The following is a 23,261-nucleotide window of genomic DNA, read 5'->3' as shown; positions in this document are numbered from 1 at the left end:
ATGGAATCCAGCTTTAGAATGAAGGTGATATGGAGATGGCAGAGGGGAGGAATGGAAGGAGCCTTTGTTCTTGCTAATATGGTGGATCCGCTGGATATGTCGATCCTAAAACCTGCCTTATCTCTGGACTTGCCACTTATCTGGGCCAGTAAATTCTCTATATAAGGGGACTTTTAATTAGACTGCACCTGAAATTTCCTTAATCAATATGTCTCTATTCTGAGCTCCAGACCCACATTCAATTACTTTGCTAGATTTTTTACTTGGGTGATCAATGGATACTTGTAATACAAAATATCTAAAATATACTACTCTTTTTTTACCACCCTACCCCTAAACTTGCACCAGTATTCATCAGACAAAAACCTGGGAATAATCCCTGACTACTCTATTTGCCTTACCTTCCCAAGTTAGTTGTTAAGCCTTGTCGTTTCTCTTTCCACAGTATAATCCTGCATTGTCTGTTATTTTTATTATAATAGTAGTTTCTTGCCTCCTAATTAGTGTCTTTATCTCCAAGTTCTCGCCTTAATAACCCACTGTCCCCACTGCTACCATTTCCAAAATGCAAATATAAACCTGTTGCTTTTATACTCTGATGCCTTCACAAGCCTTTAGAATAAACAATAAACTTCTTAGTGTTTTGTACAAGGCTTTGTCTTCCTCTGGCCCCGCCCAGATTCAACATTTCTTCCTTGGCTACCGCTGCAACTTTAATGCCTTTATTTTCCACACTCATTGTGTGCCTTGCCATTCCCTGCGTGGGGAATGGTCTCTTGTGCTTCTGTGCCTTTGCACATTTGTTTTCCTGTCCTTGAAAGACTGGATCTTGTAAGATGGCCAAGCTTCAGTCAGTCAGAAAAGGAGTGATGATACATTACCAAGATGGCAGGCATCCATTACCATTTAAAGTCACTCTTGGTACAGATGTCTTCTGGGATCTCAGACTGCACCTGAAACCTGTTGAGGTTTCCTAGCTTTTCTCACACCCAAGGCACATATCCAAGCCTGACACCAGCTGTTGATACATGTCAGAGACCTCATCCTAATCCAGTTCCTCCTAAACCCAGGCTTACTCACTGGATTGTCCAGTGAGTTCCTTGGTGAGAACAGGTGTATGGGAAAGCACTGATTTAAAGATCATTCATAACTTATCCCAACTCTTGGGCACAAGTCTATTCTTTGTTGTTGTTGTTGTTGAGGAAGAGTTGCCCTGAGCTAACATCTGTTGCCAATCTTCCTTCTTCTATTTTGTATGTGGGTCGCAGGCACAGCGTGGCTGATGAATGGTGTAGGTCTGCCCCCAGGATCCAAACCCGTGAACCTGGGCTGCCGAAGCAGAGCGCACCAAACTTAACCACTATGCCACGGGGCTGGCCCCACAAGTCTGTTTCTTCAGACAGCATAATGGGTAATCCTTGAAAGGGCATCTGTACAGAAGGTTGACTTGGATGTGTAGAAGTAAGGGTGGTGAGAAGTGAGGCTCATATTTATTGAGGAAAGTCAGATGAGTGGAGGAGCAAAATGAGGAACAGTGAAAAAATGGGAGTGATGGAATTCATGTTTTTAAGGAATAGCTTTTTCTGTTCATGGGAATATATATTTGATATGCTGAGAAAAACATCCAAATGCCCTTCAATTTCGCAAGCAGCCTAGTTTTTAGCGCAGGGAGCACAGGCAACAGGATTTTTGCCAATCACTTAATATTGTGAGGTCTGATTTTTCATCTGTAAAATGAGGTTAATACAGCCTACCTCAGTAGTGATTATGAGAATTAAATGAGGCAATTTGAGGAAAAATACCTCACAATGAATGATTGTTTTCATTGGTGCAATGATAAATGTTTAGTAATCCGCTCTTCAAAGAAAAAAACAGCTCTTATTTGTAATGTTTGCCAATTTCCATGGTGTAAAATGCTCTCACCAATGCCAGTTTTGAGTTACCAGTATGACAGCATTGAACATGGAGTTGGGAAGGTGTGCACATAATGCCACCCAGCTCACCAGGATGCCACTGCTTTCGGTCCCCTTTCTACACCGTAAATTGCCAATCTTGCAAATGATGATTCTAGCCTGTATAACTCACCTTTCTCTAAAATTTTATATTTTTCTTTTAGTAATCAAATACTGCCCTTTATTTGTCTGTGATTTTTCTCCCAATCTAGATTATATATTTCAGTGAGAAAGAGCCCTATTTTATATTGATTTTATATCCCTTTTGGTGCCAAATATCATACTATGATAATAATAGTATCAATAAAAACAAAAGTTATCCTTTTTTTTTTCTTTTTTTTGAGTTCCTACTGTGTTCCAGGTTTCGTGGTGATGTTTTTCCTAAATTACGTCTAATCGTCACAACAGTCCTGGAGGGTGGATACCATCATTCCCATTTTTCAGATGAAGTTATATAGAATCTGAGATGTTAAAGAGTTTCTCCCAAATTACACAAGTAGCAAGCGGCTCACCTCTCATGGTTGTAAGATAACGGTTGAGAGCAAGAAGGGCTGATGAATGTATTGGGTTTATTTTTTTGAGACAGACGAGACTGAGCAGCCTGAGAACATTTGGTGCTCAGAGGGAGGAAATGCTAAGAGGGGAAAACAAGTCTGAAAGGGAGAGAAGGATAGTTCAAAGACCAGTTTCCCCGACTTCACAATGCTGACTAGTGCCAGCTCTAACTGTGTATGTTTGCTATGCTTGGAAGATAGAATCATAGCGCCAGAATTCACGGAAGTCTGTTTTGGAGGATGCATTAGTCAGGGTATGCTAATTGCTGGAACAACAACCCCCAAACTTTAGTAGTCTAACACCGCAGAGGTTTCATTTCTCTCTGGTGTCACGGACTTATGGGGGTGGGCTCTGCTCCCTGTAGTCCTTCAGGTCTGGGTTCTTTCATGCCTTAGTTCTGGCATCCCCTGAGGCCTCAGGGATTCACTAGATTCTTTGTATCCAGCTGAACAAAGAGGAAAGAGAAAACGCACAAGGCACGAAGGACTACATGAGAGGTTTAGGGCCACGCCTGGAAAAGGCAAGCATTACTTCCGCTCACATTCTATTAGCCAAGTGTTCACCACATGGCCCCACATGACTGCAGAGGAGGATGGGAGATACAGACTTCCTGTGTGGCCAAGGGGAGGAAGACATGGGGACTGTGAAAACATGGTTTAGTCTCAGCCACAGAGGGTTACACCAGTGACCTGAAAGTTGGTGACCACTAGTTTTCAGAGGCATTGGGCTTTCCACCAAGGCACTACCTTGGAGTGCCTCTGGAAGACTTTGGGTTTGAGGCCTGCTGATGGCTTGTAACTGGGAAAATTGTTTACCTTCTCTGAAGAGAAGATAATAATGTGCATTTCAGGAGTTGTTTGGGACACTAAAGGAAGTCGTGAAGATGGTACTCATTTGTTAACTAGAAATGGATAGCCAAACAATAATTATTGCTGATAGGTTTAAATTGAAACCTGCAATTTTGCTGAAGATGAAAGGAAAAATGCTAATACAAAACGGAAAAGATAAAGCAGTGGTGAGAATAAGGATATAGGCACTTTTTCTTTGGAAACCCATTGCCGTGTTCCATATAATTAAATTTCATTCCTTTTAATGAAGCAACTTGCATAAATAATATAGAAACTTTCCACAATGTACTATTTTAACATTTTTAATTTTTACCTTAAAGCTCGTAATGTTTTTAACTTGTAGAACTGGTTATTATTTTTAATTTGTAAAACTGATTATTTGTAAAACTGATTAGACCTCATTATGCTATGTAATTGTGGACTTTTCTCGGGTTTCAGAGCATCTGCTTTGCAGAGTCCTGCACAGTGCCTTGAATTAAAGTGGGAAAAAGAAGCTGAGGGCTGGGTGGGCCTTTTCAAGATAAATTACAGTGTGTTGATACAATGAAGAGAATTCATTTTATCGTGTTTTGCATTGCCTATCTATGGTTTTCATTTCGTTCTGTACCTACGAGGTTCCCAGTATTTCTTTTCTTTGGCTTTCTTATTTGTAACTGCAGATTTCTTTTGTGTACCACTCGCCTCCCAGAATTTGTCCCAACAGTTTTGAGTAGCAGAACGATTTATCGAGGACAGATCAGCTGAAATGTGGCTCAACTTTAGTAAAGCAGAAGGAATGACATAAGGTTAGGTGACTGATGTGTGAGTTTTTGAATTTGATTTGGTTTTACATGGAAAGGTTGAAGCAATGATCCATGTATTCTAATAAAAATCATCAGTACAAATCAAATAAAATCTGGCTTAGTGGCTATTTTCCCACTGTATCACTCATGGCTAGCCTGTGCTTTTACAGACCACATTTGGCAGGCACTGTTTTTTCCAACAAGAAAATCTTAAAGTAACATTGCAATCTTTGCTATGTTAAGAAGGCATCTTTTCTAATCACACTTTCTGCTAATCTCATCAGATACATCATTATTCTCTACTGACAGCTCTGGCTTCCCCTGGACCCCTTCCCCGCTTCTTGTTTTCTCTGAAGATGCCTGGTTATTGTCATTCTTCAGGTCTTTGCTTCTATCTCCTTCCTTTCAAACCAACGACATTTCTTCCATTCCTGAGGAAGAGTTACAGCTTTTTACCGTTCCATTTAGAGAATATGTAAGGCCAGCACATCATAGCAGCTCATCTCTTTCTGACCATTGGTTATCAGATGGGCAGAAGGCGGGCTGTATGCAAGTTTCAGAACTACTAAAAGAAAAAAAAAATTTATTCCCATGAATTTGTTGGGTTAAGCTTAAAAAAATACCTATTGATCCTTTCTAGTGTGTTTCAGTTACTATCCCCAAAAGCTGGACTAGTAAATTAATGCGGATGTATTCTGACTACTTCAGTTATGAGAGTGTTTTAAAGCACTTGAAAGTGAAAGTAAGGGTAGTAGCATGGTTTGAGGAAAGCTATGGTCCATTTTGTTATTATAGACCGGACCTGCTATCACAGCCCTGGGCCTTTCTCAAACCAATGCCAAACTCGTGTCGTGTTGGTGAAATGGTGTGGTGTGGGATACGTGGCAGCTCAGAGGGGAGATTAGCAATTTTGTTTTCATTGCTGACATGACTTCAAAATGCATATTGCTAGATACAAAAACTCAACATTATAATACTTTCCAACTTTCCTATTTTAGCAGGTATTCTAATGAACTTTAGCAAGTATTCTGTTACCTGTTAGAATTAAAGAGGTAAGAGTAATAGCATGCTGATGGGGAATGGCCTTTTTTATATTGGATAACTACCAATTACTTTTTCTTTTGATTTTTGTTTTCATGCTTTTGAAAAATGTTGTTAGTCTGCTCATACTTAAGAATACAACTTCTTTTGATCTCAATTTCATACTTTCAGTGATTCCAGATAAATCATTTTAAATGAGATGAATATAAAAAAAAAACATTTGGGAAAGCAGAAAGCATAATACAAAAGTGTGGTTACATTATTGTGAGATACAATGTAAAACCCTTAAGTCACCAGACAGTGTGATCAAAAACAAGTCACTCTGATCGGAAACAAAGCCATGTCAGTTGAACAAGTTGTAACATCTGGGAATAGTTTTAAACATGATCATTAATATCCAAGAAACTATTAGTAAATTCAAGTGTGTGTCTTGTATTTTTGTGTGTGTGCTGATTTTATACACACACACACACACACACACACACGTATTTATAAGCCCAGCTATGAAAAATCTTTGCCAATGTCTGCCAGGCATTTGGTTGAAATGGAATTGTGAGGAAAATTTCCTAAGCATTTATAAGTAAAAGTTGAAATCCACCAGCACTGTTCAATTTATAAAATGCCATGGGCTTCATCCAAGAGTTAAAGGGACCATTTTCACCTTATATTGATATTACAATAGGTTAACTCACTCAGTGGTATAATATGCATATGTTCTATCAAGTGGCCAAGTTCTGCTCACAATCTTGTCTATGCCCAAGTTTTCTCCTCACTTTGTGACTGGCTAGTTCATTTGTATATCTGATCTTTAAATGTGGGACTATATTCTTTTTAAGAAGGCGTCAGTATACTTCCCACTTTTAAAAACTTTTAGATCTGTTTCCCACTTTTTTTTGCCAGCCTATGAAAACCACACTAGATTTTTTTCTGTCTCTCATGAGTGTACTTGTCTATCCATTTGATTTTAATTGGGAAGTGCTCCTGCTATGGCAGATCTTCTTTTTACACAGTGGTTTATAGAATGTGGTGGAAACAGGCAATGAACAGCCATTCAGGGCTTTCGACTCCAGAATGGATTATTTAACTTGGCTTTGTGCGTTGCATTGATTCACAAGTGGGTTGCTCAATCTTGTCTTCATCTTGGCTCAATTCTTTCAAAGTTAATAGTATATATGTCTTCATTTATCCTGGTCCCTGATCTCCCCATCCTCACTTATGTCAGAAGGCTACCACTAATAATTGTGTCTACTGAGATGACACTAGGGCATAAATAAACAATTGAGGAATATTTCTTACCAATTCAGATAGAACAGAAATTTCAGTCAAAGTTTGTACTTGCTATCTTACACTTCTGTGGTTTTAAAAACCAGTTGATCAGGGCCGGCCTGGTGGCGTAGTGGTTGAGTTCACTTTGCTCTGCTTCGGTGGCCTGGCATTTGCGGGTTCGGATCCCGGGCGCAGATGTACGCACCGCTTATTAAGCCGTGCTGTGGCAGGCGTCCCACATATAAAGTAGAGGAAGATGGGCATAGATGTTAGCCCAGGGCCAATCTTCCTCAGCAAAAAGAGGAGGATTGGCAACAGACATTAGCTCAAGGCTAATCTTCCTCACCAAAAAAAAAAAAAAGAAAGAAAAAAGAAACCAGTTGATCACAGACCAGAGGATCTATTAGACTGTCTAGGAAACCGTTGTGGGTTATCGCTAATGTGAGGGTGAGGAGAGTGGGTGTTGAGGGAATTTTTACTTTTTACTTTATATCCTTTTGTATTGTAATTTTTTTCAATAAGCACATAATTAAAAATTAGTTGTAATGGTCTTTTTTTTTATATAATTTTATTTATTTATTTATTTATTTCCCCCAAAGCCCCAGTAGATAGTTGTATGTCATAGCTGCACATCCTTCTAGTTGCTGTAAGTGGGATGCGGCCTCAGCACGGCCAGAGAAGTGGTGCGTCGGTGCGCCCCTGGGATCCGAACCCCGGCCGCCAGCAGCGGAGCGTGTGCACCCAACCGCTAAGCCACGGGGCTGGCCCGGTTGTAATCGTCTTCAAGTATCTCCCCATAGATTGCTGATTAGTTGCCCAGGGAAAAGTGGTAATTGTACAGTGGAGAATTTCCACAGTACCTTGACCAGGTGATTAAATTAGCATAACAAATGAAGGGGGCAGACCACTGGGCCATCATATGGCTCTGTGTGTGATATCCTGGGAGAGGCAGAAGGCCACTTTTGTAGTAGTATGTCCACCTGAAGGAAGCATCCCATAAACTCAAATTGAGAAACATTTTATAAAATAACTGGCCTGCATTCTTCAAAAATGCGAATATCACAAAGAGAAAAGAAAGACTGAAGAACTGTTTCTGATTAAAATAGATGAAAGAGATGTGATGATTAAATGCAGTGAGTAATCCTGGATTTTTTTTTTTCTTTTTTTGTGCTTGGTTAAATGTGTTTATTATATTTAAGATCAGTTGTCATTCATGGAATGACTTATAGGTCATCTGGGATAGTGCCAGCAATGTGACCATCATGAAAGGGGGAAAAAGTGCCAAATTAGAATATGGACTATGGATTAGATAAAAGTATTATATCAACCGTAGACTTCCTGATTTTGATAACGAAACTGTTTTTGTTCCTAGGAATTGCGTGCAGAAGTACTAAGGGATAAAAGGATATGACTGATGCAACCTACTTGAAAATTGCTCAGACATAGCAAATTACATAGTTTTAATTGCATTGTAATTAAAAACTTTTTAAAATAAAAAAGTAGAGAAACATAAGAAAAGAATTTTTTTTTTCAATGAGGAAGATTGTCCCTGAGCTGTGCCAATCTTTCTCTATTTTCTATACGTGTGATGCCTCCACAGCATGGCTTGATGAGCAGTATGTAGGTCTGTGCCCAGGGTCGGAACCAGCAAACCCTGGGCTGCTGAAGTGGAGTGCGTGAACCTAACCACTAGGCCACTGGGCTGGCCCTGAAAAATTTTAAAATATTTTTTTTTTTCCTTGACTTCAACGATTGATCTCTTCTTGATTAGTTTCTGGGTGGGGCCAGGATATCTGTGGGAGTTTTTTTTGAAGGTCCTGGGGGATTTTGATGGTCAGCCACGTTTGGGAATCAGAACCCTAGATTGTGTGTTGTCCTTTCAGAAAGAGTTGCTAGAATCATTTTGAGACTGATCAGGTGTCACTAGATAAGTAGCAGAAACTCCCTGAAAATTGCAGTGAAAGGGTGAAAATTGATTTTGTTTAGTTTGGGGATATGAATGTGATGTCATGTTGCATTCTTTATGGATTTCAGCCTGATCAGAGCAGCCTACAGTTGACCAGGTGACTTACTGTTCTTTAAATGCCACAAAAATTGAATCTTCTTCAAATTCCATTCTCTCACAATTCTGGTTATCAAAGTTGTGCTGTATGGTTGAGTATCAAACTGTAAATTTAGGCAAAACACATCCTGTTGAGCCCATTAAGTAAAATAAAGAGATTTTGCCCCTGATCCAAGCTATTACAATTTCACATTTGTACAGTATTTCAAATTCATTTTTAATGGACTGCTTCCCTTCAAATACATGTGGAGATAGATTTATAAAACTGTAAACAGTTTATGCATTTTTACGGATTTCCATTGTATGTGTTTGATACTGATTTACCTCTTTTTAATTGCAGTAGAGATAAAGAGTTAGTAGTTGAAAACAGTAGGAACTACATGTTCTGCTGTGATCAAGGAATGAGATAATCTGGCTTGTTTGCTTAAGGGGTCTGTATCTTGAGATTTTTATAGGGCAGTATTAAAGCTCTGAGCCTTCTTATTATGCCAATACCCAGAAGATTGCTTTAATGAGAAGTAAAGGGCCTTTTTCCAATTACAAGGGAATAACTGTATTAAGTTCCTGTGTTATGTCAACCTGCTTTGATTTGATTACTGCGAAAGAAATGGATTTATCTGTCAGTGTTACTTAATTAAGCCTTCTCATTGATGTTTTGCAGAGTAATATAGTGTGGTTTGCACATTTGAGCCCAAATACAAAGAAAGTTGGCCTAAAACTAAGACATGACCCCTGAAGATAACATGGAAGATGGATTGCTTGTTACTGCCAGGTCGGAGGCTGCAGTGTTAAACACAGGTGGAAGATGGGGATGTTGAAAGGACAAAATGAAAATCACTTTATGGGAGTGATTATTGTAGGCAAAATGGACTGTGCTAGAAAACTGGATTTTAGGGAAGATTTTTAAATATTGAAAACTGCTTGACTTCACCAATATTAGTCAGGCATCCAGAATAGGGGATGAGATGAGATAACACTAGAAGAAACAGAAGTAGACTTTGTTAAAGCATAAAAGGAAATAGAAGAAAAAGGTAAAACTAAGAGGAATGGATGTCATTTGGGAGAAGTGGACCATTGTGGTTATGCAGAGCAATTACAGCCTACAAATATTTCAATTAAGCCCGCAGCCCTTTCCCAGAGCCTCACAAATGGCACCTCAGGGAGAAAAGAGGTATAAGGGAAAAAAGAAGAGAGAGAATTGTCATATGTTTCATGTTGGATCTTCCCCCCCATTGGAATAAATTTAATAAATTATTGATCAAATAGGCATTTTAAATATCAATTTGTATCTTTTAAGTCATTACAGTATTCTGGATTTTGCAACACAAAAGTTATGTGTGTGAATTGAAAAATACGTGTATAATTACATGGACACTATCAGATTTATAGATTCTGTTCTATTAGAAAGTGAAACATCTTAAAATTTATTCCTTTGTTGTTTAACGTTTTATTTTCTAGAGTATTAACCTTTTATTTCTCATACTTTGTCAGGGAGATTTGTAAATACATCTTTAAAAGGTACCAACTGCCTAGTTAAAAATTTCCTGAGATTATATCCACTTTTAATTTAGGTACTTTGAAGCTTATCTGTGTGATATTGGAGTTAGATGGTATGTTGGTTTTATTTTCAAAGTCTTCAGAAATGGCAGCTTACTTCCACTTCTTGTTCTCACCTGATCTGAAATGCCTCCCCCACGAAGAACGTTATGTTAGTAAGATTGATTTTTATTAAGTGCTTTTAGGCCAGTTACGTTTCAAAACGTCAAAAGAGGCATATACAATTCACATTATTATACTCGTCCCAGTTATTCATTGCTCTTTTTTCTGGGCTCTTGCTTAGAAAGATGAGATCCCGAAAGGACTAACTTCTCTTTAAGAAGAAGACCCTGACTGGTTAGTTTCAAACATTTGAAATGGAAGGTTGCTAAATAACACCCATCTCTCTATATTTCATATTAGATTATTATAAGTTAGGATATTATTCAAGTTAGATTATATTGATACTTCCAAATCATTGATACTTCCAATTATATGGATTGGTACAAAGACTTCAAGGTTATTTTTGTCTCAATTTCATAATATAACTGTCTGCTCACCTTGAGTTTTCAAGAAGATTTCTGAGTTTCAGAATAAGGAGCACCACTGGCATATTTATAACATAATAGTTAGGCATTTTATTTTGTTACTTTCGTATTTTCTGAATTTCTTGTTATATGAAAATGCTTTTCCTGTTTTACAGCACTGCAAAATGCAATTAACTCCATATTTTAAATAATTGAGATTATTTAGTGTTCATTTTTGAAAAGTAGTTTATTTTGAACTTATGGAAAATAATACTGTTTTAAACAGTACTTTAAAGGACACATTAATGGAAGTTTAAGTTAATAAAGGCTAAAATGTTGCAATAATTCCCCTCTGAACAGATTTTTCTTGCTATACATTCCCCACAGTATATCCACATTTTACCTTTTCTTATACAATTTATATTTTTATAGATATAAACTGTGAGATCACCTTGTACTTGATCTTTGAGTTTTCAGATTTATTTGATAAGGAAATCCATTAGCACTGAGAAAGCCAGCGTTGACAGCAATGATCTGACAATGGAAAGCCCAGGTCTCTGTTCTTCATATTTGAAGTATCTTAGAATCTGTGTGGGATGCCTCTCCATCACCCTCATCTTTTGCTGTCAGATTTGGGAAGTGCTGGAAGTTTCTCATCAGTGCTCAGATCACTCATTATGAAGCATATCTTGTTTCTTATAGAAGCAGAAAGAAACGATCATGGTTGAGTGGACATTGTCTATCACTATTTGAAGCTACTCAACTCTTCCTTCCTTTGTCCTAGTACTCAAATTTGACTTCAAATTACTCTACTTAGAGCTCTTATTATACTGGGTGCTAATGAAAATGTGCACATCCTTAACACGCTCTTTGCTGATGAAATATTTTGAACTCTAAATTCATCTGGCACTGACGGAGAGCATATGCCATCTCAGTTTGTGTGGAGGGCTCAGCCAAGGGTTCTTCCTGGACTAGGAAATTAGTAGGAGCCACAGATGTATGCAGTCTGTGAGTCTCCATGATGGTGTGGAGGATATTTAATAGTGTCTATTGCTGCAGAGTGAAGGATTTGAGACAGTGTAGACTTCAACATGTTTCAGGATGATTATCTTTCCAGGAAGAACTTAGTTTCAATTTCCCAGTGCATTCTGTGTAGAAGCTTTCATCAGGAAATCAGTATGCTTCTACAAAAGTAGGAATTTGTAGATTCTTAGAGCAATGCAAAAAACCACTTTGGTTGTTTTCTGACTCATGACTCGAGGGCCTTGGGTGTTTGGCATGATCTGGGCTCTAAGTATGGTAAGGACTAGTACAGACTGTCCCCCAAATCAACAGAGTTAGGTAGTGCTCACGCTTGTTTATTTCAAATCAAGGTGAAACCTACCAATATTTAGTCTATGTTCTTAGCTTGGGCCTTTGGTTAGCATATATAACTTCTAACAGAATATCATTTATACAGTACACATAGGAATATGTTGAAATGGTGAGATATAAAGAGGATATTCTAAAGGTAAATTAAGTCACTAAACAAATCTAACGCTTACTGAATTCTCACTGTGATTGTGCTGTAGAGGTTCATGGAGAAGGTGGGATTTATTTGCTCTAAACATATTGGCTGTTTCTAAAATCCAAGAGACTTTTTGAAAGTCTCTGACCTGTTTAGCAGAACTAGGAGTTATAAAAATGTGAGACGCAGATTTCCTTGAATCAATCACAATTTTCCATATTCATGTGGTTTGATTTTCTTAGGTTTTGGAGGGTATTAGTAAGTTAGGCACTCATGGTAGGTGTTGGTTACTGAGTGTTTATTCTGCGTCAGGTACTCCCCTAAATGTTTAACAAGTATTAATTAACTCATTTACTTTAACAGTAACTCCTTGAGGTTGGAAATCCTATTATCGCTTTATCTCCTGTTAGATACCTGCCTTGGGAGTGTCCTGGGTTTTCACTTCTGTTCTTCTTGAGCCAAGAGGCCCTTAAATTTTCTAGGCTGGCAGATATCCTCAGGGCAAAAATGTCTTTTCTTCCTCCCTGGGTTCCAGCTTTCACTTTGATTTTGGCTTGATATTTCCTTACTTTCTTGTCAGCTCATTAGTATTTTAAAAAAGATTAAAAAACATTTATCCATCATTTTTAGTTTTTTGTGGGAGAGTTGTCCAAGTATACTAGCCTGCCCTATTTCAAGAATGGAAATCAAACCCACTTGTTTTACAGTTGACAAAAATGAGTTCATTGAGGCCAGTGGCTGGCTCAGACTATAGAGCTGGGTAATGCCGAGTTGCTACTGAAATCCAGGTCTCCATCCCAGCTCCCAGCGCTGTGTTTTCTGACATTTGTCCAGTCTATCTGAGAGTTTCAATCTCGTTGTCCACATAAACATAGTAGAAATTTGAGTAATCAAATCCCAAGTTTAATGAATGTGGATGGGAAATCATGGAAATTAAAAATTATGTCTGTATATCGTTTCTCTAAATGGAGCGTTTGGTCCTAGTTCTGCCCAACTTCACTTTTGTGTTTTGATGCTGAAAGGTCAGACATTTTAGAGGGGGCTTATGCAGAACTACTCAAATCAAATGCAAATGTGTGCCTTGTCAGACTGCGTCCTAAAGCACCTGTCAGTCCCGTGAAAGTTACTAAGTCTGTTCTAGTTTAGGGTAAAATAAATTAGAAAATTCTTGGACAGTTGAGCCCATTTCAGTCTTTTGGAAGAATAATTTCTATCATCCACTTGCTTTCTTCCTTTCTCTCCTGCTGTCCAGGTTATTGTCTTTCTGACATTTATTCCCAACTTGGGTACAGAGTGAGGACAGAAGAAGAGAGAGGCAAGAACTAAATATTCAGACAGCTTCTATCCTAGGCAGTTTTTCAGTTGTTACTATGTTGCCTTAATGGATTTCACACAACTTTTCCTATATATTGTTTTGGCTCATGTAAACACTTCTCATATAAAAATATTGTCTCTTCCCTTTCACTTTGTGTTGTTTTAATTCATTTTAATGAGAAACTGTTGAGCCCACCTGCTGTAGTGTACCACTCAAGGTATTGAGAGATACTTACAGGAGTAAAGCATGTTTCTTTTCTGTAAGGAACAGATCTGACAGTTTGGTGTGATATAAATATGTAGCTCTGTAGCTGTATGTATGCCCACATGGTTATTTGTATAATAAAATCATTATAATTATCATATTGAGCTAGCCACACAAACTTGTCATTGTGCTTATTGTTGATACTATGGAGAACATTGTCTGCTACATTTCATTCTATCTGTTGGGAGGTCCACAGACTTTTTCTGCCAGGTTTTAGTACCCAGATTAAGTTATGTTTCTCTTGAACAATTTGTGTGTTTTTATCGGACGCTCATTGTGACTCTTATTTCACTCTTTGCTTTCCCACTCAGTAGCTTATAGAATTTTGACCCCTCTCTAGCAAATATCTGATCCATCACAGTGGACATTTTGGACAGATATCTGGTCTATCACAGTGGACATCATACTTCTGGCTTTATTATTCCCCTTCTTTCATTTTTTCCATCTCTTGGTTTCTTTAAGTATTTACTTTTGTTGTACATAATTTTATAATCTTGTCTTTTGACACAAGAATGGGCAAAAGCTCCCAAATAAATATGCTCATTCTGCCTGGGGAGAAGTGACTGGAGGTCACATTTGAGCTGGTCGTGGAGAGATCTGTTCTCACCAGGGAGGCATTGATGGTGGTAGAGAAGAGCACCCACTGGCTTCGGCATCCAAGAGCACCTGTGTTTGCATCTCAGCTCTGCCATTTACTGTCGCCTTGGGAGAGTTTTCTATCTGGTCTGAGTCTCACTTTTCTCATGTATAAAATGGGGATACTATTAGTGCATTTAAGTGCTGAGCAGTGTCTGACACATATTTAAGCTCATTAAATGTTAGCTGCTATTATTTATTTATTGTTTTTGGTGAGGAAGATTAGCTCTGAGCTAACATCCATTGCCAATCTTCCTCTTTCTCCTGAGCAAGATTGGCCCTGAGCTAACAGCTGTGCCCATCTCCCTCTATTTTATATGTGGGATGCCTGCGACAGCATGGCTTGATAAGTGGTGCATAGATCCACACCCAGGATCCGAACCTGTGAACCCCAGGCTGCCAAAGCGGAGTGTGTGAACTTAACCACTATGCCACCAGGCTGGCCCCAAGCTGCTCTTATTTTTTGAGAGACAAGGAACAGTTTAGGCAGAGGGAATGGCAGATACAAAAACATGGAGGTATAAAAGAGTGCATTGTCCAGGTACACCAGCAGGGAGTAAGGAATGGCCAAGTATAGGCCATGTGCAGGGTTTACATAAAAAGTGAGGCTGGGCAAGAACTGCTGGGATGCAGATGTGATGGGAATGTGTACTGAATGCTGAGACTGGCAATGTAGGCAGGAGTTTTAAGATATGGAGTAAGATAGGCAACTGTTGGTGGTATGGGGCATGCATTTGTCTTGTGTTCCCAATAGAGTAGGCTGGGAGACCTCAAACTCCTGTGTACATGAAATTTACCTGGGGACCTTGTTGAAAACAGTTTTTTCTTAGTTCCATCCCCAGAGATCTAGACTCAGTAGGCTGCAATGGGCCCTAAGATGCTGGTTTTCAAAGGAGTATACTAGATGATTCAGATGTAGGTGGTCCTCAGATGCATTTTGAGATGCCCTGGAATAGTTTTTGAGGAAATGCTTGCTAACTAGCCGGCAGGTCTGATGAAGCTCAGTGGGAAGGAAGATGGAAACAAATGACTTAAAAGTAACATATTTACATTCATTATGAGTTACCAGTATCTATGCTATCCCTTTGTGTCTTCTTGCTACAGATAAATGAACACCAGTTATACAGATATTTTTTCAAAGATAAAATATAATCAGAAATCATACAATTGTTCCATTAGATTTGGGAGAGCTAGAAATTTGTCCTTATCTTCTAGATCTAGCAGGAGGCCAAGGGGTGGAAAAGCCCGTTAAAAAGAGAGCAATAAAAGGGAGGAAGCAGAAAGGAAGGCGCAGCAGCATGAGGTCAGGAAATGAGAAAGATGGAAATGGAAGGGATGGGAAAAGAGCAGTCAGATCTTGTTGGTTGGGAATCTATTTGTGAAGGAACCCAGCCAGTGTTTAACCTGTTTTGAAAAAGCTAGACTTCCAGCATTTTTAATTAGTGGATTGCTCACTTTTGAAATTGCCCAGTTGGGAATACTCAAGTTTTGATGTGTATTATCTGCCTGCTAATTAGCAGGCTGCTTGGTTGACCATCGTTTTTCCTTTATTCTGTGGACAGAAGATGTATATGAAGGTCTCTTGCAACACTCGAGCTCAAGTCTGGGTTAAGATGCAGAAGTCATTGTGTATTTAGTAAGCGTTTGTACTAAATTGTAAATCAAATACTAGTACATCTTTTCTCCAACTCAGTTCTTCCTTTTTGCTCTTTAATATTTTCCCTCTAGCCCAGGGCTTCTCAGTTTTGGCACATTTGACATTTGGGGCCAGGATATTTTGTATTGTGGGGGGCTAGTCTAACATTTGTAGGATGTTTAGCAGCATCCCTGGCCTCTACCCACGAGATGCCGGTAGTCGCCATGCATTCCCCTGCCCCAAATTGTGACAACCAAAAATGTCTCCAGACGTTGCCAAATGTTGTCTGGGGGCCCAAATCACCTCAGGTGAGAACCGCTGGCCTGGCCTAACTATGGTCCCCTTTCTTCCTTGTCTCTGCCTACTTTTCATGTTTAAAATCCTATTTGAAAATTGAAAAGATAAAATGAGTCCAAACAATATGAAATCTTATGGTAGGCAGAGGGATTGAACTCTGTTCCTTCATTACTTTCTGGCCAAATTTAAGAGGAGAAATCTCTCAAATTCCTCCAAGCTGGCTGTTTCAGGTTAAAAGGAAGTCAAGATGTGCCAGTCTTCTGAAAACCTGCAGTGGTTGAGAGATTTTGTCATTTATACTTTTTTTTTTTTTTTTGCTGAAAATATTTGATTTTTGGTTAAGGATGAAGAGAACCATGTAGGCTGCAAAACTTACTGGTATGAGAATCCAGAGGGTTCTAAGTCACTTCTTCGAGTACTTCAGTTCAGCATACACAGGATAGGCCAGGAGGTTGGGTTGTTAAACAGCAGGTTTGGGAAAGTATTGCATCTTCTCTCCAGACTGGATGCTCTCCCCAGAGCTTTCTTGACATCCCTTAAAGCTCACAGTCGCTGATTTTAACTGTCCATGGGGGATATCTGTTTGCAGTTGCTTTATCTTCTGAAGCACCAACAAAAGGAACCGAAATAATATTTGTTAAAAAAAGAAAGAATTCAAGTTTAGTGGTAAAAGTTAGTTGTTCTTTGTTGTTGTTGCTATTTCATCTCTTAAGATATTCTAAAAGGCCATGTACTCCAGTGTACCCAAAATAAATCAACTAATTATACTATGATTACTTCTGCTGATCATAAAATAGCAATAATAAAAGGAGTGACAGTAGTGCGTTAAGAGAATAAACAGTATCACTGAAATGTTAGGAAACACGATAAATAGGAGTATGTCTCCTGAACCAAAGTTTCACACCTCCTCCTCCAGTTCTGTCACAGGAAGTTTGTGATGGCCATCTGTTATCAACCGTGATCAAAATAATAGAACAGTAAAACTTTTTATACTTATAAAGGGCCTTGCATCAAAAATCTCACAGCCATTTCTAAATATAGAGTGACTGATCTTTGAAGCACTTTTATGTTTTAAGCAATTAATATGGTAAGTTAGCTGTTATACTATCCATCCCCAATATTTTCCAGTTGAAGTACTGATGGAGCATTTAGTACTCTGGTCACCATTAGAACCTCGCTGGTACAGAGTTTAGAATTCCAACTTTCTGGAAGTTCAAGTAGGTCTCTTCACCACCGTTTATCAAAATAAAACATTGCTTTAATAACTTTAATTTCCACTATTCAATGCCCAGATTCAGGATTGTAGGCCAAGTGGCCAAGTCTATTAAAAAAAAATTTAAAGACTGAAACAGTGTTGTCTTGACTTAAAAAACAAAAACCTAATATCCTTGTAAGGTACTGGTGGAAATAGACTACTGAATCCGGTTTTAGTCTTGTATATTTTGTTGCATGTCTGTTGTCTGGTGTGATAAGCCTTCCTTAGAGAACAAAAAGTATCCAATATCCAAGAGTTGTGTGGTGTGGATGCTGCCAATGGATATTTACCTGAATTTAACTTTTTTTTTTTTATTAAGGTTGTGTTAGTGTATTTTAAAATTTATTTTGTCCAAAAGATTTGAATAAATCTTTGTGTGGTTTCAAGTCAGTAAAAGTTGAGGCTATGAAAGAAACATTGTCAAGGATGGAAGAAATTTTTATGTTCATACCTCTGGTTCCTGAGGGTCCAGTTCATTTCTGCTGTGAATTTAAATGAGTTAATTTAAGTGGATGGGTCAGAAGCCACTATCATCGTGGTAGCCCTGTGCCTGATTCTTAATTAAAGGCAACAGGAGATTAATTTGAAACATTAATTTAAAAGTACGTATACAAAAAGAAAAAAATTATTGCAAGAAAGCCTAAAGAACTTTTCTCTTGTCCCCAGATGTAGAAGACAGAAGTAGCTCAGGGTCCTGGGGGAATGGAGGACATCCTAGCCCGTCCAGGGTAAGTATATCTAATCTTTTTTCCCACAACCAGACATCTCACATATGTAAATTGACAAACTGAAAGTGAGTTTCTCTCTCACACACACACAACTGCCAGATACATATGCATACTAAGTTTAATGAGGATCAGCTTGTTTTTGGAATTTTTTTTCATTCACTTGTTGGATGCTATTATTGCACTTGACACCTGTTCCACTTCTGCTAACCAGAAGAAAAATCCTTCATTAAAGGTTTGGCCTTAATTTGCCAGTTATTGATCCAGTATTGCAGAAAGTTGTCATAGATGGCACAGCTTTGAAAAAAAATCCTAGTATCCCTGTAATGTATTGGTGTAAATAGACTTCTGAATAATTCTGAAGACGTACTATGAAGTTCTATCCTACCAGTATAATCTACATAATAAATCTGAGTTGATTTCACTTTGTAAACATGTTATTCTTTCACCAGTAGTGCCTTTGATCACCAGTTTCGTTCATTCGTTTATTTGGTCTCAAATTTTTGCTGCTGTTTTTCATGATTTTCCTTCTTACTCTGGTTGTTAGTTTGGGTGTAATGGGAAGACCATGGAATGGGGTGGGATGAGTGGTTAGGCAATGTGTGTGTGTGTGTGTGTGTGTGTTTTTTGTGAGGAAGATCAGCCCTGAGCTAACATCCATGCCAATCCTCCTCTTTTGGCTGAGGAAGACTGGCTCTGGGCTAACATCTGTGCCCATCTTCTTCCACTTTATATGGGACGCCTCCACAGCATGGCCTGACAAGTGGTGCATCGGTGTGCGCCCGGGATCCGTACCCGGGCCGCCAGCAGCGGAGCGCACACACTTAACCACTACGCCACGTGGCTGGCCCCGGCATTGTGTGCTTTTGTATATGTATGACCTTGGGCATATCATTTTACCTCTTTGGTTTTCATTTTCCTAATTTGTAAAATGAAGAAGTAGAACCAGAGGATCTTTTATGTTCCTTCCAACTTAAATATGTCTGATTTTATATATAATCTGTCTTTAACTGAATCATCTCTAGACCCTCTAAAATCCATGTCAACTTTTATAATATACATATAATACCCCAAATTAAAAATAGACTTAGAGCACATAGTAAAACATCTGCCCCTCCCCCAATCAGCTGTATAGATGAAGCATTCTGCAGGGAGGGTAACGTTTTACTATAAGTGTTCACATAAATTTGAGGGGGGTCTCTGTTTCAGCATAAGAGGCAGGGAAGGTAATCAAGCTGTCAAAATGAGGACATTTCAGCAAGCCACAGTTATCTACTTCCACCTGTCCTTTGGCCTTGTGGTTCTCACTCTAGTCTTCAGGGTACAGCAGGATCTCTAAGCTTACCAGTAAGTTTGTTGAGCCCTTGCACCAGCTGTCGAGTTTGACATTCTAATGCATTATCTGGATGGGTTGAGGAAATCTTTCCTCCTCCTCATGTTACAGCCTGCACTTGCAGAAATAAATCCCTTCCCCTTGACAGCAAGTGTAGGAGATGACAGAAGTTCCCTCTATTGTTTAGTTCATTCAAACTTACTTAATTTCTTATGATTTCCCAGTTTAATACACATGGTACTTTTAATTGTGCTTCTGAGAACAAGGTCCTTCTAGGACCATCCTGACTTTTCTTTAGTTTTCATTAACTGTCCTGCCATTTTTTTCAGGGACTATGTTGGTGAATAATTTTGAATCAATATTTTGTAACTTATATCTTCTAAGTCCAGGGAGTTTGCATGAGATAGATTATTGTGGCTGACTTATACCTGGACAACCATGCTAAGTCTCTCTTCTCTCATCTTAAAGTGATGATGTTATCAGCTACCTTGCAGCACTGTGCTGAGGTGTAAATTAGATAATGTATATTAAGTTTTTAGTACACTCTCTAGGATGAGGACACTTAATAAATAATAATTAGTATTATGCAATGCCTCGTATAGAATTAGTGAGTGTAAAATCCATGCTAGGTGTTTAAGATGTGACATCTTTTTATACCCTGACGTATTGGCAGTATTAGATTACAGTATCATTCAAGTTAATTTTTATAAATGAGGAAAGGCAATTGGAAATGGGGTTGTTTGGAACCTTACGGGTTCCTGTTATTCTCTGGTGAGGTGACGTGCATTTTCATTGTTCGTACAGCATCCGTCTTTTCTGTGTGGGCAGATTCTGCCCTTTGGTTAACGTGCCAACTGACACCTCTGAGTAAATTTGCCTTAGTCTTTACGGGCAGTGCAACCAGCTGAGCAGAATGACTTTTTTAAAAAAAATTTTCGTCATTGTATGCACCTTAGTAAACTGAAATTTGAACCATATAATGTAGATGACTTTAACTCTTTCCTATATGTTATCCAATTCCTCCATTAAAAGTAAGTGACTGGACAGTTTAAAAACATCATTTTAATTCTGAATTCCCATTAAAACAATGAGATAATCATAATAATGATAAATTTCTGCCAAAAATTATTTTCTGCTATAAAACTGTTTCTTTTTCTGGCAGAATTTGTCCAAATCCCAAAGTATTAATTTATGCTAAAATTTTGATGTTCATTCATAGTCATATTGTAATAATTTTAACATTCTTATATGTTAATTACTTATAGAATGATCCAATTCTCTTACAACCACAATAATAACTATAACAAAACACTGAAATTTCAATATTGTAAAGCCAAATGTTGTTGTTTAAAAGATTCTACCTTGGTCTTCCAAAAGCAATTCATTCCAGTCCATGGATAATTTTCCCTTATAGCACAATCTTGCTTTTTTTTAAAGTAATGTGGGCTTATTAAAATAATGACTTTTAATATTTACAATATATTTTATATGTCAGGTGTTTTACATGCATTGTTTCATTTAACCATGTCAACAGCTCATGCAGTTGGTTCCATTATTATTCGCAAGATTTCACAGGTATTGTGAGGAAAATTTTAGCTCTGCTGACTCTAGAGCCCTGTCTTACATACTGTATCTGTGAAGATGCAGGTTCCTTCTAATGAAGTTTCAGGATGGGAATGTTGGACTGCAATTACTTTGGGTCAGAGAGGTCTCAATAGTGGGGGCATACTTATGTGCTAATTTATTCATATAAAATTAAAACTTTATGCTGTTATTTTATTTACAGAACTATGGAGATGGGACTCCCTATGACCACATGACCAGCAGGGACCTTGGGTCACATGACAATCTCTCTCCACCTTTTGTCAATTCCAGAATACAAAGTAAGACTAATTTTAAATTGACATGAATTTTTTGAATGCTTATGTTTTACTATGGAAGGGTGAATACAAGCCCAGACAGAGGTTCTATTTTAGGAACTTGGATCTTTAGCCAGTTCGCTATAGTAATTTTAAATTGCAGAAAAATATTGACAGTCTATGCTTGGTAATAGCACATAAAGAACTAAGTTTTACAATCATGTGGAATTACAGAATTTCAATCATACTGAATCGACATGGAAATTTTGTCTTCCTTAGACATAAAGCACGTATCCCAATTTCAACGTTGCTGCAGTAGTTTTCTAAGTTAAGGTTGATGAAGTGAAAGTGGTGAATATTTAAGATAAAAATATCATTGGGCCTGTCAGATGGCAGTGATATATAGTCAGTATTAGCTGTGAGGCTGTAAAGGGGTCATGGAACCCCTTTAATAATAAATTTCGTGTGCTTAAATCAGAGTTGTGTGTTCAAGTTGAATTGTAAGATCTGGTTGTGTATTTATCAAGGTGTGAACTTTAGTGCTAATGGTCTAGGCAGACTGCATCCTGCTTCACTGGAAGTGAGCTATGTGTGGTTTGAGACAGTCTGCGAGCTTCCAGCATGCCCTTCCTATTGGCGTCCTTAGCATTGTTTTCTGCTTTGACTATCCTGTAGGGAAATTTATTTAACAGCTATAACCTGAGCAATGAAAAGATAATTCATAATGGCTTAAAAGGTCCCAATAGCTGATTACTTTAGTTTTGATTGAAAAAAATGATCTTTGTTCTAGTAAATATGAGTTTTTAACAATATTAGTAAATCTCTCAACTTGGCCAAATTCTATTGCAAATCCATCAATAAATGAAGTTAAATTTCTTGGCACAGCTGTTGGACCATATTCTAAGGGAAACACACAGCCATGATTATATCATTCTGAAACCATAATTGCTAATGCTTCTAAAGACTGTCCTGATTTTTAAGCCTTGGAAGCTGTACTTGTTATTTAAGGTGTGAATAGTCCTTGAATCTCAGTCACTTTTTAAAAAATCACCAAAATCCATCTAAAGGAATTTCAGGTATTTAACACAAAATAGTCAAAGCAGAGAAATATTGGCAATTTGTATTTAATGGGTAATATCATATTTGTGCCGTTAAGTGTCATCTCATCTTTGAGACTAGGAAGTTGTGTTTGATCAAGGTTGTTCTTACAGTTGTTTCCTCATTTACTTTAAAATGGTAAATTTCATATTTATGTTTTAACTTTGTAGCTAAAGCAAGAATCCCAGTTTTTTATCAGTTGTCGATAGGAAGGTGCAACAAGTTTACTGTCTTCAGGATATACAGATACAGATTACTAGATACATTTGTCAACTTAGATTTTCAAGAACAACTTTAGACTCTTCAATGACAATAGTAATAATTTTAAATTCTAACACCATTGCTTCTCGTCATCCTCGCCTGACTTCATAAAATAGAATAAAAGATTAACTTGAAAATAATAATCTTGAGAAGTAGCACTTAAAGAGTATATTGAAGAGTTTCCTTAGAAGATTCTAAAACTATCAATGATGAGCTAAAGTAAGTAGCATAGAATAAATAAATTACTACTCATCTTGAGAAGTTTATCTTATGTACGTGAAAAAAAAGTTTTCCTAAAGAACAACTTGATAAATCAATATTACAGAATCCACCAAGCAATACAAAGATATGAAATAATTGTTCTTGTTCCTGTGTCCTCATGGGCAACTGTTTTACAAACCAAATTCAGTTTTCAATCCAAATAGTATTTAAAATATGAGTGGGCTGCGAGTCTGGAGCTGGAGCGGAGGGAGCTGACTCTTTTGACTTCGTTGTTGTTTAAGCTG

At 37.9% G+C, this 23,261-nt stretch overlaps 1 protein-coding gene across 10 annotated transcripts in view; it reads left to right on the top strand.

The window, feature by feature from the left end:
- TCF4 (transcription factor 4) overlaps window positions 1–23,261 on the top strand; it is a 354,155-nt gene that overhangs the window by 99,829 nt on the left and 231,065 nt on the right. For all 10 annotated transcript variants that reach the window (XM_058557181.1, XM_058557189.1, XM_058557188.1 and 7 more), the window contains exons 4-5: window positions 18,146–18,207; window positions 21,324–21,420. In XM_058557181.1, the coding sequence (XP_058413164.1) occupies window positions 18,146–18,207; window positions 21,324–21,420 (159 nt within the window). The remainder of the gene's footprint in view (window positions 1–18,145; window positions 18,208–21,323; window positions 21,421–23,261) is intronic.

Source organism: Diceros bicornis, chromosome 16, assembly GCF_020826845.1.
Source record: "Diceros bicornis minor isolate mBicDic1 chromosome 16, mDicBic1.mat.cur, whole genome shotgun sequence".
In the NCBI taxonomy this organism is placed as follows: Eukaryota; Metazoa; Chordata; class Mammalia; order Perissodactyla; family Rhinocerotidae; genus Diceros; species Diceros bicornis.
This window is presented reverse-complemented; position numbering and strand designations above follow the sequence as displayed.